The sequence below is a fragment of the Anas acuta genome, chromosome 2, assembly GCF_963932015.1.
Source record: "Anas acuta chromosome 2, bAnaAcu1.1, whole genome shotgun sequence".
Taxonomy (NCBI): domain Eukaryota; kingdom Metazoa; phylum Chordata; class Aves; order Anseriformes; family Anatidae; genus Anas; species Anas acuta.
The window spans coordinates 10,946,093-10,962,705 of NC_088980.1; the positions used below are offsets into that span (position 1 = coordinate 10,946,093).

The 16,613-nt window shown below is 37.7% G+C and overlaps 1 protein-coding gene across 6 annotated transcripts in view; it reads right to left on the reverse strand.

The window, feature by feature from the left end:
- Positions 1-16,613, reverse strand: part of DIP2C (disco interacting protein 2 homolog C) — a 311,434-nt gene that overhangs the window by 58,583 nt on the left and 236,238 nt on the right. For all 6 annotated transcript variants that reach the window (XM_068673474.1, XM_068673473.1, XM_068673477.1 and 3 more), the window contains 7 exons: positions 13,332-13,471; positions 11,624-11,760; positions 9,167-9,375; positions 8,855-8,969; positions 4,282-4,483; positions 3,397-3,506; positions 2,516-2,596 (listed from right to left, as the gene is read on the reverse strand). In XM_068673474.1, coding sequence (XP_068529575.1) covers positions 2,516-2,596; positions 3,397-3,506; positions 4,282-4,483; positions 8,855-8,969; positions 9,167-9,375; positions 11,624-11,760; positions 13,332-13,471 — 994 coding nt within the window. The remainder of the gene's footprint in view (positions 1-2,515; positions 2,597-3,396; positions 3,507-4,281; positions 4,484-8,854; positions 8,970-9,166; positions 9,376-11,623; positions 11,761-13,331; positions 13,472-16,613) is intronic.

Sequence of the window (16,613 nt, forward strand, 5' to 3'; positions counted from 1 at the left end):
ATAATAAGCGTTTGGATTGATTGCTGATTTCCATTCATTATCACTGTCCTTCACACCACTAGAGTATTGGTTGATCACAAGCTTAAGAGAGCAGAGAACAGTCTGATAAATGTCTAGCACTGGAAGCAGGGACATAGGGTGTTATCATGTACATATCACTTGGCATTTACAAACTTTATACCTCAAACACTGTCAAGAGAGAGCAGAAGCTAACTGGAAAAAAAAAAAAAAGGGCAAAATCAGGGCTTTGCATTCCTCTTCACAGTGTTCAGCAACCACACTCAGTGAAATTCTCTTCAGGCAATTTTAGTTTGTCTTCAGAATTATTCTACCAAGAAAACTTTCTCTAAGGACGTGTGCAGCTATAGGGGTTCTGGGCTACAGATGGCTTCCATCTAAACATGGCCAAAGTGACCTGAGGTCTGGGTGCCTGGTCATGGCAGACATACCAGTAGGAATGGGTTTGAACTCACATCCTTCTTTCAAGAAATTGCCTGTCTGCATACTCGTGGGGAGAAGGACCCTTCATTTCCCCACATACACCAGAATCACAGGCCCCACTGACACAGAAAGGAAACTACTGCAAATCATGCATATTTGTGCACAGCACATGTAGGACCTCTGGAACTTGCTGTGGGTGAACCAGCAGAAAGACAGTGTTTATATGAAGTGCAGAGAAGAATTGTGATGTTGGACAAGAATCATTGGCAAGCAAAGGGAAGCATTCCATTTTGGTATCATACACGAACTGTCCCACAACGGGAAGGTGTTGCAATCCTTCATGAAACACACTAAAAGCAAGGCACTGTGCTAATTTAGAAATCTTCCAAATTCTCAAAAGGCACAAAACCACTAATCTCGCCATGTATCTATTAGACATCAACCACAAGATGTCTGGATGTTTTAGAATAAAGCATAGAGACAATATGCAAGGAAGACAAGAAGGGAAAAGTTACAAACCAGCACTAAAATTCAAGATGGGTAATAAAATTTGCTTAGGCTAAAACCCACCAAACATCACAGCTTTCCATTAGACATTAAGTATCTTCATAAAACCACAAAATTCTCAAACAAATTTCATACAACGCCATACTCCACGCTGAGAACATTAAAGGAGCAGAGAAATTAAATTTCAAAATTCAGCTATTTTTCACTTCTAAGGAATGACAAATGATTTTGTTAATCCCCACTCTCCATATTGTGCCCTTCCCTCCCACTGGTTGAACCCTTCTGTCAGCATGGGAAGTCTGGCTTTATTTAAAGTTCAAAAGCAACACAATCTGTGTAGAGGAGATGGGACAGGACATGCCACTGTCTCTTTCTCATAGCATCCTTGCTACAGGTCAGGACAATGAACTCATTTAATTGTTTAATATTGCATACATGTACAGCATTGCCTCTCAGATTTTCTACTTTGCCACAGACAACTAAATAACTACATCACTGTTGTCTCTAATGCAGCAAAAGTTCATATAATGCTGGCTGATAATCTGAATGAAAACAAATTGTTTTCATGACTCATTGGTAGCCTCAAACTGAACTTTGGTACCAGCACTGTAATATGCTAGGGAAGCATATCCTGTAAATACATTAACTGGTCATTCAGCAAATGTTCACAAATTACTGGAGGTTTACGATCCCATCTGAGTTGTTTAGGTGGCACAAAGACTGAGAACAAACGCCAGCTATTCCAGGTGGCACAGGTGAATATTCTGAGCCCTTTCCTTTCCTTGAGAACCTCACATACTAGATGTGTTTCCCAGTTTTGACAGACATATCTAGATGTGCCAAGGGGACTGGTTTGAAATCAGGCTTTTTTGCTTTGCAGTGGTCTTGGGAATTACTGGCTTGTCATCTACAGTTGTCTAGGCAGCGTGTAATCATCCACTCTTAGTAAACTCAAGTTCTGTACCATGTGTCATGCAGTAAATTGTTTTTGTTGGGCAATGAAATATTGTGCCAAGCTGGCACTTCATGTAAGCTATGCAGAGAGATGCCTTAGTGATCCTTTGCAGATCTAGCTAGATTTTGGACATACCTCTTCTTCTTTTTAATTCCTTTCCCCATTCTTGCACCTCCTATCAGATGGGCCAGTCTCAAACCTCACAGTCATTGCTGTATTTACAAAAGTGCTTTCATTTTGTCAAGCCTATGTTTTTCAAATTAGAAATTGAGACTGTGAGCAGTACTAAATACCACTCTCCAGTAGCAGAACAAACAGTATTGAAACAGATTTGCAGTGTCAGCTCATCCACAACATGTATGTCGTAGAAAAAGAAATGAGAAATGTAAAAGGTGGGGTGCCTGATACAAAAGCAATTTTTTTTTGGCAACTGGAAATGATTATTCACTTTTCCTCTCCGCCCCAGTGAACATTAAATACAGCAGCTGAGTATTAATGGGAAAAGAAGGACAAAGAGATGTGTTCAGCCACAGTGCGAGCAGGTGCAGATGAAATATCAGCGTGTCATTTTCCATACTGCAACTTGCCAGCGTACCAGTCTGCTCTGCTTACCCTGCAGTTAAGTAGAGTGTAAAGCACGTGGTCAGGAGTGGTCTGAGCTCGCCATTGTAAAACTTCTGAGAGGAAGAGGAACTGAAATAAAGCAGAGTGATAGTCAAGGCACTAAATAACTTCTCAGCTTTAAAAAACACCAAACAAATTCTGCTAGTTTCGGTATGTCTTCTTTAGTTGTATTCTATATTTTACATCAGTAACTATGAAACACTAAACCTAAATTAATTCTCTTGTCATCATACATTTTTACAATGAGGTGCTCTTGTGTAGTAACAGACGCCTCTCTGGAAGTCAAGGCACTACCGGAGTGATAATGCATTACTACATTACTACTTTCAGAACAATAAAAAAGTTCTTACTAATCTCTCTGAATTTAAGCACAATTTTTATTTTTTAGCTTCCTCTATTTTTCATACTATGAATATAGATATAGATAGATAGAGTATAGAAATTATTCATTTAATTACTCGCATAAGCCTCCAAAGAAGCTGAACTGAAACATAGTTTTAGAGGTCTAAAATAAAATAAAAAATAAGGTCAGGACCATATAGGCAAACAAAATTCCCTGGACTCTTCTTGACCTACTAAAAAAGATATAAAGATATAATAGAGAGTAATTTCTGATAAAAACCTCATTAACACATTCTACCATGTTTTTTCCATCATCTTATACATCTTTGTAAAATAATCCACACACATAAAATGCAGAGATTCCCTCATGTCTATTTCACATTTCTCTGTGAAAAGGGTCCTGAAATAGGTTTGTTTGAATTAAAATGCAATCAACAAATTCTGAAATAACAATATGATCCATGTGCTGCTAAGTCTCCTGATACTAGCTAGCTAAATGTAAGCCATATTAGAAAAGTTTAACTCACCTTTCTGGCTTGATCATTATCTTCTATTTGCCCCAAATCTCGACCACTGGCCTGTGCAATTCTTTTTCCAGAGACCAAGTTCCCCACCATCACAGAGGCAGGGCCAATTTCTAGAATAAATCAGAAATGTGTTAAATGCAATAAAGAATTCTTTGCTTGTGGATTAAAATTATTTGCATTTCCTTTTGAATCACAAATTTCCTCATTGCTATCATTTGCTACAACAAAAAACCTTGAGCACATCTCTGTTGACACAAACTTTGGTTGATGGACCAGAAGTAGCTGAAAGATACATAGGGCTGTATTCATCTCACTGGTATTCTTCATAAAATGCAGCAGAACTGCTAAAGACCCACCTTAAAACTAGTTTGGTTTTCCCCTCAGATATGTATGAAAAATCCAGAACCTCCCTCCTCAGGTAAAAAAAAAATCTTGGTTTGAATATATTCATAATCAGTTTTTAACCATTTGCTTTTCTTCCAACACTGTCATTTAGTGTCAGTGGTCTTCTACCTCTCTACTTCTATTTTACAAACTCAGCCTCCAAATAAGCCAAGATTTTCTCTTTCTGCTTGAGTCTCAGTCCATGCACTTTAAACATGACTGACCGGGAGTCTGCAAGGAGCTTCGATTTGTGCCTTTTAGAGCAATAAAAAATTCTTCATCTTTACTATTGAGCAAGCATTTTAGAGCATTTTTCCTTGTGAAGAGACTCCTTCTGGATTCCACCAGAACAGACCATGTCCTTAAAACACCTATAATATTTAACATGAACAGCTGATGGAGCTGATTCTCACCTGCATTAATGCTTACTTGATTTTACTCTGCACAGTGCCATGAGCACACAGCGTTAAGTCACTGACCTTTTGCACTCACTTATCTTACCTGGTTGTTTTTGCCTTGGTTTAGGCAGGTTCGTTACACATGTGTGGGGACACATCAGCACATTACAAGGATGCAGCGATCCTTCCAAGAAAAGCTGTTTGGTTTCTGACAGGTGTATTCCTCCCAGTGGTGTCTTGGGAAGCGTGTTTGCTGGTACCAGTGCTAAGCAGTAGACTCCCACTTGATGAATACTGTCAATAGCCTAAAAAAAGCAGGAAGTCGATTCTAATGAAAGGCTAATTTTTCATCGTCATAATAAACACATTATTCTGAATTGCTGCATAAAACAACCCTAATAATTAACTGGCAGTAGAAAGACACTTTAGCAATGCCTGCGATAAGAAAGTTCTTTTCATTGAGAACAGGTGGATAGGAATTTAACATTGATGTTGTTACACTCATCCCAGAAGATTAAAAAAAAAAGGCAAACAAAAACCTCGTGATAGATACACAGAAATCTATTAACAAATGCTAAACAGGCATTCTTTAGGTACATGATAGTGGTAAGTATCATGGACATTTATTACTAAGATGGTCTGGGAGCTCACGTGAAACTGATCTTTAACCTGCACACGTCTCTGAATTAAAGTTCAAAGGATTCCTATCAACTTATCATCCAGTCCACCTTGCAGGGCAAAGAAAAATTTCAAATGCTGCACACGTATCACAGTACAGCTACTGATGTATGTAGCTTGTGTGTGTGTTTTGTTGTTTTTTTTTTTTTTTTTTTTTTTTTTTTAAGATCAAAGCTGTTTTGTTCTCTGATTACTGTGTATAAGATTCTTAGGCAGAAATGAGAAGTAATACAATCTAAGGGAAAACTACAAAAGTACTGACTTGAAAAAAAATCTGTTGAATGCAGACCTGAAAAATAAGGATTTTTGAATCATACAGTAACCCTGTTCATTGTCTGTTAGTGGAGTCAACTGCATCAATTTCCAAAAAAACCCCAGTAAGTTCAGTATCTATGCAATTTATTTAGTTAAACATGAATATATATGCACTTAGATTTTAATTCCATACACATTTTAACTGGTTCTTTTCCTTACAAAAATTAGTAGTAAGTGAGTTAGAAAAACAAGTTTAAGACATCCAAGCAGACTGAGAAACAAATTACAGATGGCATCTCTAATGAGAAGTCAGATGTTAAAAATATAGTTTACTTTACTTGCATTTTAATTTTTAACCATGAGAAAAGTGTATGCATACATTTGTTGTTTCAAAGACACAATCTATATTCCAAGAAAAAAATTATTTATAATTACGTACTTAAGTGTAGATCAATAAATTACTGATTGCTTCTACAGAAATTCTAAATAATATTTGTCTTCTGACTTCTGTTTGCTTCATTTTTCTTTATTTGATTAAAAAATTTGGTAAGAAGGAATAATGAAGCAGTAAGTTGTTTCACAAACATGCAGTTTAAGTACTGGTAAATCGCATGGCACTACCAGAAGACCTCACTGCTGGTCTTTTTACACCCTACATTAAAGACCAGCAATAGCTAAATATGCGTGACAGCCTACAACCAATGTCTCATGTTTCTGGCAGACATATGAAGTGTCAGACCTCATAATGATAATGTTATTTGTAGGTTTCTGAAAAGTAGTGATAAATCATGGGATCCTCACCTGACATCAGCTGGAAGAAAAACTGTTAGAGGGTAAATAACCACTCTTATTGAAACACATCACAGTGTAGCTCCTAAATATGAATGGAGAGCAATGCCCAACTCTGGTGGGATGAGGGCTGTGAGGGCTATGAGTGACTTCCAAACTGTCTTCTTTGATAGATACCTCTGTGGCACAATGCCTGGATAAAATGTCATGGACCATTCAAAATTGTTACCTTTCCCATTTTGGAATTCAGCATGTTGCTGAAGCAGGCGAATGACTGCTTCACAAGGATGAACACTGATGAACTAAACCTTAACATTTTGAGAGAAGTCAACTTTTAATACTACTGGCATTTATACCTCTTGAAGAGATGTCTTGGTTTTTAAAATGACCTAATCTAGACAGTAAACAGAGTACCTGAACTCTTTATCGTCTGTTTCATTGAGAAAACCAGAACTTGCACAGAGTCCAGACCTGCTACATTGTTCAAGATAAGAAAACATCCTATTTGGACAAAATTCTCCTAGCAGACACTGTCTGCGTCTGCGGTAGATCTCCTAGCTTTGCCTAGTCTTGTCAAGTCCTGCCAAGTGTGCTGGCACTGGTAAAACCAACATCCTATCTGCCAGGAACAAGAACTATATCTCTGCCTGAAGGGTCAGATCTGTTTAAAGCAGCCTTGGGAGATGACTGAGTATCTGAGACTGATTTGACTAAACTCAGGGGACCTGGGACCTTTGCTTGCACTGTCACTAACGTATCTACCTACTCTACTACTCTCAAGGCACTCTGTACCCAGCCATGCCTCTGCTAAAACCCACAGACACAGCCCAACATAGTCTTGTGCACAGAGCAACTCTATTGTCCTTCAGCCCTTTTGCTGAGGAGCTGGAAGGGTTGGGGAGAGTTAGAAGAAGGTAAAACCCACTGGAAAGAAGTCCTGAAAATAGATACAGGGAAAAGAAGTAGAGACACAGCAAGCCAGGCAGTGCACAGAAGGACTGGCAGAGGGCAGCACATGGAGGGAGTCAGAGGAGTCTCACAAATATCACAAGAAATGAGGAACAATTTGTTATAGTTCGTTATCAAGAGTATCCTTGAGAGTCATGACACAAGTGTGATATTGTTATGCTGCTCTTCACTAGCAGATGATTCAGATACACTTGGTTACCACTTCCTGACATCTGTCATTAAAACTCTGATTGGGAAGCAGGAACAATGCATCCTGCAGATCCTGGCTTCTGTTCTCCACCTCGGCTCTCAGCTGAAGTGGAACCAGAAACATTTTGTTCAAATAGTGACACGTGCTAGAGTTGCAGACTTCATACACAGGTGCTGAAAGCAGCCACACATATGTGTACTTTAATAAAGGGCCTACCATTTCTAGACACTGCAGTGACTTGCTTATAGTCACAATAATGAGAATTGCCTTTTGGCAGGAGCAACTTGACACAGGACTCCCACAGAGTCTGAGTACCGAGTTCCACTGGCTATAACGGTGTATGAATGATTTCTGTGGAAATCACAAAAAACGCTCCGCTAAAAAAACAGGAGAGGTCTAAGTCCAGAACTCCAATCTTTTTTTTAGGACTTTGTTTCTTGATAAATATTTTCAAAGCATGGACAATCCCAAACCTATACTGTGTGCTTCAAAGGCTTTCTGTGTGATGGACAAGCTAGATGTTCTAGCTTTTCTTGATAACAATTTAGGTTAATTGTGAAGATGAGATACTTCTAGCTGTATAAAAAGTAGCTATCTTCTAAATCAAGAGAGTATACATATGTGTCTTGAGATGGATGAAAGCTTATTAGTGCAGTTTCTTTAAGGATATGGCAAAGATTCCCTTTCTTACTCAGCATAAGGCAATAATGAATAAAAACACTTTCTCTGAACTGTGTGGGAGTTCTTTAGCTCTTGGGTAAAGCTAAAAAGGTATTTGTAATATATTTACTTGAGAAGGAACCTTGAGGAAGGACAGAAAGAAGGGTAAGCAAGGGAAGTGGAAGTTAACAGGTGCCCAGCCATAGAAAGGTGCCAACAGGATGACTTCATTTTACTACATCACTGCTAAACTATTACTGTTGAGTGAGAATTGGCTTAGCCATGACAATGGAAAATGACTTCTATCTGAAGTATCTGACTTTTATTGTGTGGATATTCACGCTGGAAAACCTTTGAGTACGGTAATGTTATTTGTCTTAACTAGGACTGCTACATGTAGGAATGATTTTTTAGCATACAGTGGCTTCTGTCTTCTGCTCAGTGTCTAGACAAACCCACCAAGGTGGATTTCATCATGGTAGTGTGTGCCTTGCATGATCCACAAGACAGCTGGAAAAGGATTCCTTGCAGTAGGCGTCCTCTATGCAGATAACCTTACCACAGATGCCTACATCTGAGCTAATCAATCCCTTCCCTCTATTTTGGTGGAGAGAAATAGGTATTTTTAGGCTGTGTTTCATTCAGTTTACTTCAGGTATCACCATGGTGCACCAGAAACATCTATTTCTTTCTTAAAAAGAAATCTAGAGATCTATCTCAGTTATGTATATCTGCTTTTGATGAGGTCAACTCCATGCTAGTGCCAATAACTGTTTAGTAAGAGACTTTGGTAACATTTCACAGTAATAGTATATGCATTCATTCATTACCCTTTGAAGTAACAAATGACTGTATGCTTAAGACCATACGCTCCTCTCTTCTTACTATTATTTGCCTCATTTCATCCCTGTTTTCTTACAGCGTTTTGGATAGGGAAGGGATCACTCTCTGGATACGGGTGACCTACTCAGAAGAAGCTAATTTTGTGCTCATTAAGTAGGTGGAAGTGTGACTGAAACTGTACTTACAAATACTCAAATACAAATGTCAGATTACTTAGGGGGTCTAAAGGATTAATAAAAAAATAAAAATAAAACAGGAAAACCAGCTTCTAAATGTACATAAAAAGCATTACCTGAAGAACTCTACTCATCCATTGAAAACTGTCTTCCTCTGTGGAATCTGGCCTTTGCTCAGCAACAATAACTATCCTTTCATCATGCAGCACACTCACTGAAAACACTGCTATTCTATAGAAGAGAAGGAAAGAATATTTAGTGTCATGACAGGTGAAAATATAATCCTGTCTTCTAAGTTAACTGTCTGTAACCATGATTTTGCTATTCATTACTTTCATGCTGCCTTCTGAAAGCATTTTGGGTCACTTATCCCTGGTATGAGCAAAATAAGGATTTCTACTTAAGTATAAGAAGAGAAAGGTCCAAACCTGCCCCTGTAGACAAATTTCATTGGTTCCACTGCCAGTGCTGTTGCTACAATGTCATCGGCATTATGTCTTCTTCCACTGACAACCATCAAACCATCCATTTTGCCGATAACAAAGACGAGTCCACCAGGTCCTATAAAGCCTAGGAGTCCAGTCCTTATAAAAGGATATTCAGTGATAGGGCCACCAGAACTGGTCATAGGAAACACCTGTAGGACACAGAAACACAGGTCTTCAATGCTGTACACTGAGATGATACTACTAAATATTTCAAGGATGGCCTTTCAGATGGCTCTTCTGGAAGTAAGTGAATAGGTCTCTGGTGATGCTCTTTACTTCACTGACCATAAAGGGAGCACTGAGAAACTCCTAGGCTATGTGTATAATTTTCAGTACCTGAGGTTCATCAAGATCAATCTCATTGTGCTTACCAAACATATTTTCCCTAACTATGGCTTTGTAAATCATTTCTGACCTGAAAAATAAAAAATCAGCATAAACAGTATTGAATGAAATAACTTCATGTTTTGCTGAGCTAAAATAATCCAGGTTGCTATGTACAGGGTACTTCGGTGATTAAATTGTAAACATTACAGTTCAGGTTCTTTTCAGTATCTCATGTTCAATTTCATCATACTATAGAGAAATAAACAGGCTAGAAGTAAATCTATTTTAAGGCATTGTACCTTAATGACTCTTGCAACTGACCATATTTTTATCTCTGTTCAATTAAGTGCTCACAATACCCATGGTTACTGCCTTATGTAGTATGTCTAAAACGGACAATACAGTCCTACACAAAGACTCTAAATGTTTGAACACCAGATGCAGACATGACTTCCACAGGAAAGATTTGTACTCAGGTCAGTTTAATCTGCTTCCCTTACCCCACTCAGCCCAGTGTTATCCTTCTAGCACGTGAACTACTTTGAATTACATTTTGACACAAGCACACTTTTCCTACTGTCTCTTAAACTGAAATAGCTTAAATGCAAGTTATTTAATATAATGGCAAGTGGAAAACCGTGACTGTATAGTGCCCTTCAAAAAGAAAAGTCAAATTCTGCTGCCAGATGCTCATGGGTGACTCCTATTGAATGGATTTAATGCTTATACATCCTCAGCCATAATTCATCTCAGCAACACAAAACTCTGACTCTATTACCAGCAGCATGAATAACACACAAAAATAGAAGAGAGTCCCTCATGAAGAGGGCTCTTAAGAACATGCTTAACTTTAAAAATGAATGATCCTGCTGACTCAGTGGCAATGTATTTGCCATTAGGAATAACTCTGAACGTGCTGTTAAACTGCAGATTCAGTTACAAATTATGAATGATTTTACAATTACAGCAAGTACTTCAAATTGAACATAAGCACCTTTCTAGCTTGAAATATGTCAATCTGGGATTATCTTTCACAATAGGTACTGCTAATTTTTTTAGTAGCACAGTAATCAGTGATCTACAAAATTCAGATCACAGTATCACAGCAGGATTCCTGGCATCAGTAGCACGATGGAGAAATGTATCTACCAGCATGTATTAATTATTTAATGTATGGTGTTTACAACATTAAGATCTGCATAATGAAAGCTGAAACCATTTTGCAGGAGGCTTTAGCTATGATGTGTAGCCTATAAAATATGGTAAGAATATTTGATAAGGGAAGCGTAAATGAACTTTTCTTAGCTCTTACTCAAATATTTAAAGAGAAAAGGATCAGAACTTGAACAAAAATCTCAGCTAAATATTTTCAGCGTTTCTCAGATTTGTCCACCATTTCATACTGGCTTCAACAGAAATTAATGATAACAAGTGAGCTGGTACAACAGAGCTATCAATACAGCAGTCTACACTGGAGCTGAAACATACTGGAAAACAAATTCCACAAAGCAGAAAAGCTTTCACCTAAGGCCATTCAAATAAAAGTGAGGGTGGGGAGGATAACTCGAGCAAGGTCTCTTTGCTATTCAGACAGCTCTTGAAGACTGTCTGTCAGGTTTCTGTATAAACGCAAGACTTTAATGCTGGCTGTGCTGTGGAAATGTTGGAAACTGCTTTTAAAGATGCACAGTAGCTTTCCCACTGTTTGTAACAATCAAATTCTGCATGTAGCTAGCTCATTTACTCGTACATGATCACCTTTTGAACTTTTTCTTTCTTCCTGCTTTCCCTCTGACTGGTTCAGCCACTGGTATCTTCTTTCGAAATTATAGTAAAAGCTCTTCAGAGCCAGAACTAAACCCACATAATGATCTGTTATTGCACTTAATGAAATGGGCTTCGTTGAGGATTGCCTGGCTAAAGTACCTAAGGTCCCAAGCCACGAAAGCACTGATTATTGCTGATATTCCAAAACTGTTACTGTCAATATTCTCTGTGAAATGTATCCTGAAAAAGTTAAAAAGGAAGTATTTTACATAGCATTTTACATAGCATTTTTTGTCAGCTTACCTCAAAAGTATTTTTGGTCATGCCCGAGAGTCCGTAATATGATGTACCCGTTGCAATAGCACATACACATAGTTCTCCTATTTCATCTGTTTTACAGAGCTGTGGAATTCCATCTGGCTTCACTGAACACATTATAGCTAAGGGAAGAACAAAGGACTTTAAAAATATTACAAAACTAACTATAGGATAATACAAATTCTGGAAGAAATACCATGGTGGAATTGACATACATAAATTACATGTAGACACTAATCAACAATCTGTTTCTCAAACCCTTAGGTGCTCAACATTAAAAATGTTATTTACATTATGTATAATATTTGCAAAAAGATTGTAAAGATCTGTTCATAAACTAAGTCTCTAAATTGAAAACAAAACCTAATCTTTTTGTACATAAAATCTCAGCTGATTCGTAATATTTTTGTGGTTACTATGTTCCCAGTTTTGCCTACTGAAGACCAGATCTGCTGCAGTCAGAGCAAAATGAAATATCCTAATGGCGTTCTTGGTAATAATTACACTGCTAGAGAGGCAGGCAAGCAGGAAATCCACCTCTCGCTATGTAGCAAGTAACACCATATGGAAGATCAAGACATTCTAGCAGACTAATACAGTTGTTTTGCTAAGAATTTATCAGAGCTCAGACTCCCTCTCACCAGTCTTACAGGACTGTGGAGACAGTAGGAGCCAAACAGGAGGGATTAGAAAGCACTGATCTGAGAAAGAAACATTTTGTGTGTGCGCCATATGAATAAAAATCAGGTATGCTGCTTCAGTTTCAATTCCTGGAGTAGGAGTCCAGCAAGTGTAAACTTTGCAGTTGGGGCCTGAGGATATGATGAACAAGGAACACCAGAAATGAATCAGCAGCTTCTCTTAGAAGTACAAGTGTAAAGAATCTTGAATGACCTTTTTCTCACTCCAAGGACAAACAGGAGCGCATACTTTCTTCAAAACTCTCAGAATATAGTATGACATGCAAGATGGTACATCTATAATAATATTTTATATGATCACTCTTAGACAACAATCAATCCTATCTTCCTTTATTTAAGCTGCTCAACTGAAATTTTATAAGATGCATAATTTATGCTGTATTTGGTGCCTAACAAATACTCTGTTATGAAAAACTACAGTACTACCCTTCTCTAGTCTCCATAACATATCACTTAAAATATAGCTCTTATGACAAATCTAATCTTATCTTCATCGTTAGAAGCACTGGCTTCAGTCTGAATCTATCAACATGAACTGTTCAGCCGTGCCTCCTCTTTCTGATGACTGGGTGATAGAGCAGTATTTTTGGAAAAACATTCTGCAAGCCTGCAGATAACACTATTGTTGATCCTTAGCATAGGTTATATAAACTTTTAGCACAGAGTTTCACTTGGGGCAGACTTATAGGCTCCAGACAAAAGATTCCAGCTTTCTTAATTTCCATACACAGTTAAAGAATTGACGTTCTGATGTGTTGGGGGGTTGTTTAAAACATGCCACTAATGAAAGTAAAGAGGGACACTGGAGTAAATATAGAGAAGAAATCTTGGTTTCCAAACCATAAAGTTTTGTAAGGTAATGCTTTTAGACTAATATTTTTTCAACTATGCATAGTCCAATCCTAAAACTTTCTATGACTTTCTAGAGAAAATGAATTAAATTGATTAACTGATTTATAGCAAGTTTCAAAGGAACTTCTTTCAATCCTTACCTCCTGGCATGACCAAGCCAACGTCCTGGACAGTCAAAACAGACAGCTTTTCTTCAGAGTCCACTCGAATCACTCCATAAGTGAGACCATGCATGGACAGAACTCCTCTGCCTGGTGGCTGATTGCTGTCATCTGTTGGCCTGAAACCATGGTTTATAACATCACCGCACTATCAGGCAGATGTAAGCATTTACTTAATGAACTAATATTGCAAATACCCCTCTATTTGAGAGTTTAAAATTTCATTTTTTTTTTCCTAGCAGATCTGACAGAATCTCATTTTCAGTCATTTCTGAGTAATTATGTCTGCCAACTCTCCCATTCAGTAGTCACCCACATATATGGTGTTGCAGAGATGAAAGTAACACTTAATGTTTACATAACACAGCTTGTATTTGATTTTCAGATAGATTTATAAAGACTGCTTGGTTGCCTAAGTAAAGGGCTTTTGCCTTATTTTAAAAATACTGAAAGGGAGTGTAAATGATGTGGAGGGAAACTGCATTCTAAATATTCAGAAATGATTAGTAAATAACTTGAGAAAGTCTCTTTATGTTCTTAGGGACAACCTAGAATTAGGAAACCAAGTTCAACGGTCAGAGTAAAAGCTGGTAACATTACCAAGATTAAATCTTTATTACCTGTGCTTAAATCACAGATGAGATTTTCCACTCAAAATATTTAAGCACTTAAAATTACTGACCAGAAGAAACAAGGTTTTAATAGATTCACTGCCAAATATCCATAGAAGCCGCACAGACTCCACCACTTCTATTTTAGTGCATATAATTTAATTATTCCTATTTTAACTTACACAATGAAAATTAAAACAAATTACACTTTCATCAGTCATGGTCAAAATGTTGTGCATGCAGCCACTTTGTAACACCTCAGTTTGCTCAAATTCACTCCCAATATTCTTTACAATTTCACAGCATCAGTCTGTCAACTTGTTTTGAGATAAAACCCCATGCTGTATCAGTGAATACATTTATTGATACATATATAGAGTCTGGCTTGAGCAAACAAATGTTGACCTACACAAGCTATTAAGTCAGAAGAATATGTCAAGACTTCTCATGTCTGGAAAGATTCTTACACTGTCCTGCATTTTAAAATGCCAAACTAACATGATGCTGATTTGGGTATAGATAATGCGTCTGTATAGAGCAGCCAGATTCCAGCTGTCTTCAAGATCCATAAACCAGCCAATATTCACTTCAAGATTGTGCATTTTTCCTAACTAGTCCATCCTAGTACAACTGTTTCTTCACAGATAATGTCCTTTTATATGACATTTTCCTGTACAGTGCTTGAAATATTAGATGGGCCTTAGCCCATGCTAAGCCACATAAGCCTTGCAGTGATCGGCATTATAAATTTCCATTAATACTTTTTACAAGGCATAATTCTCAAGTGACATTGTCAACATAGAAGGATGTGGGCACACTAGAAAATGCATTAGAGCATAACAAATGGCGCTAGTAAACAAGCAGCTGTGATAAATAACATTCCTATCATGTAAAAGGAACTTTCAGCCACATTAATTGATCAGCTTCCTCTCACCCTTGCTCCCCAAAACACACATTTTATTGCTCAGAACATCGTAAACATGAAGAGAGTGCTGGTCTCCTACAGGCAAACACAGCTGCTCACAGCCTTCTGAGAGAAGAGACCACCTGTACTTTCCTCATATACATTTTCTTGAGTTACTTGTTACATCTAAAAACTGCTAAAAAAAATAAAATAAGAGTGGGCACAGCTTTGAAAGACACCAGCTACATAGACAGCATGTGCAAGGGAAAAGAAATGCGAGGCACGAGGCCAGTTAGGATTGTTTTGGGGCCTGCTCAGTGGAGCGGCACATGGTGGTTACCTGGTCAAGGTAACAGCTTTGCCCAGGTTAACAAGAAGCACAGGATAGGCATTTCAGAACTGTAATTTCATACTACTTCTGGTATGCTGGTAGTCAGGTGGATCTCTCAGACAGTCACCAGGTGACTGTGCTGGAGTCTCCTCTAGGAGGCCACAAGTTAGCTGACACCAAAGGGAATGGAGAGGAACAAGGTGCAGGAGTGAGGTGGGGACACAGGCAGCCTGGCAGCACAGCTGCACCCAAGCAGCTTCTTAGGAAGCATCTTGTGAGCCACAATCCTGCAATATATCGGATCTTATTTTGTCCTGCCCAAGACATCCACGTGGGTACATCCCTAATAGAAGTATCTCTGCCAAGCACAAGGAGAGAAATCACTTAGAAAGAAAATGAGATACAAACAAACCCATTCTAACCTAATTCTCTTTTTTTTTTTTAAGTTAACATTTAAAATTTTATTTACACATTCAAGATTTCCCATGATGAATTTGGTATTCTATAAGACTACCTATTAGATAAAAATAAAAATAAATTTTTGATTAAGATGGGAGCAACTAAACAAAGGTATAATTCCACCTACTTCATATGCTAACTAAATTTAGCATAAAACAGACAAACCTATCCCTTTAGTTTCCTCAGCCATGCAATACGGACAACGCTTATCTACTTCAAAGCTGATTTGTTTGTGCTGAGGAGCTGTAGAGCATTTTGAGAACAGTTACCATTTAGAGATACAATCTACTCTACCACTACTTTTTGTCATTTGCTTAAATGGGAACAGATCTGTACTTAAACTTTTGCACTCCCTTATATAAGTGGGTTCAGACTCATATGCAGTAAACCAAAAGGAAATACCATAAAGAATTATTTGCATGAGACATTCCTTTAAATATCAGGTCTTAGGATTCACCTCTAAGGTTAAACTACCCATTAGTCTAATATTGACTGTCTTTTCTCTAAACTATAAGAATATTTCAACATAAAACTAGTTTTGTTACACTTCCTTGCAGGAAGAGCTGTAAAAATAGACCTTACATTTTGAAAGAGTCTGAGTATTAACAGGGAGTTAATGTGCTCTGTAGGGAGTCATTTTAACATATATTTCAGCTGTAACTCTTTGGAACTTGTATGATAATGACTTTACTGTTGCTGGGGATGGCTTGAATAAAATGAAAAATACTAAAGCTCCCAAGTTAGCTGGTATTACCCTACCATTACACAGACTTCAAAAAAGCAGATATGTGTTCAATAACATTTGCTGCAATAAGAACGTCTCTGTAATTACACAGTGAGGCATTGAAGATAATGATGCTTTTTTTTTTTTCTTCTGAATTATCAGCTATTTTATGTGCTAATAATATTTTTTTTTATGTAAGCTCTCAATGCTAGTTAATTTGAAAATGAATCTC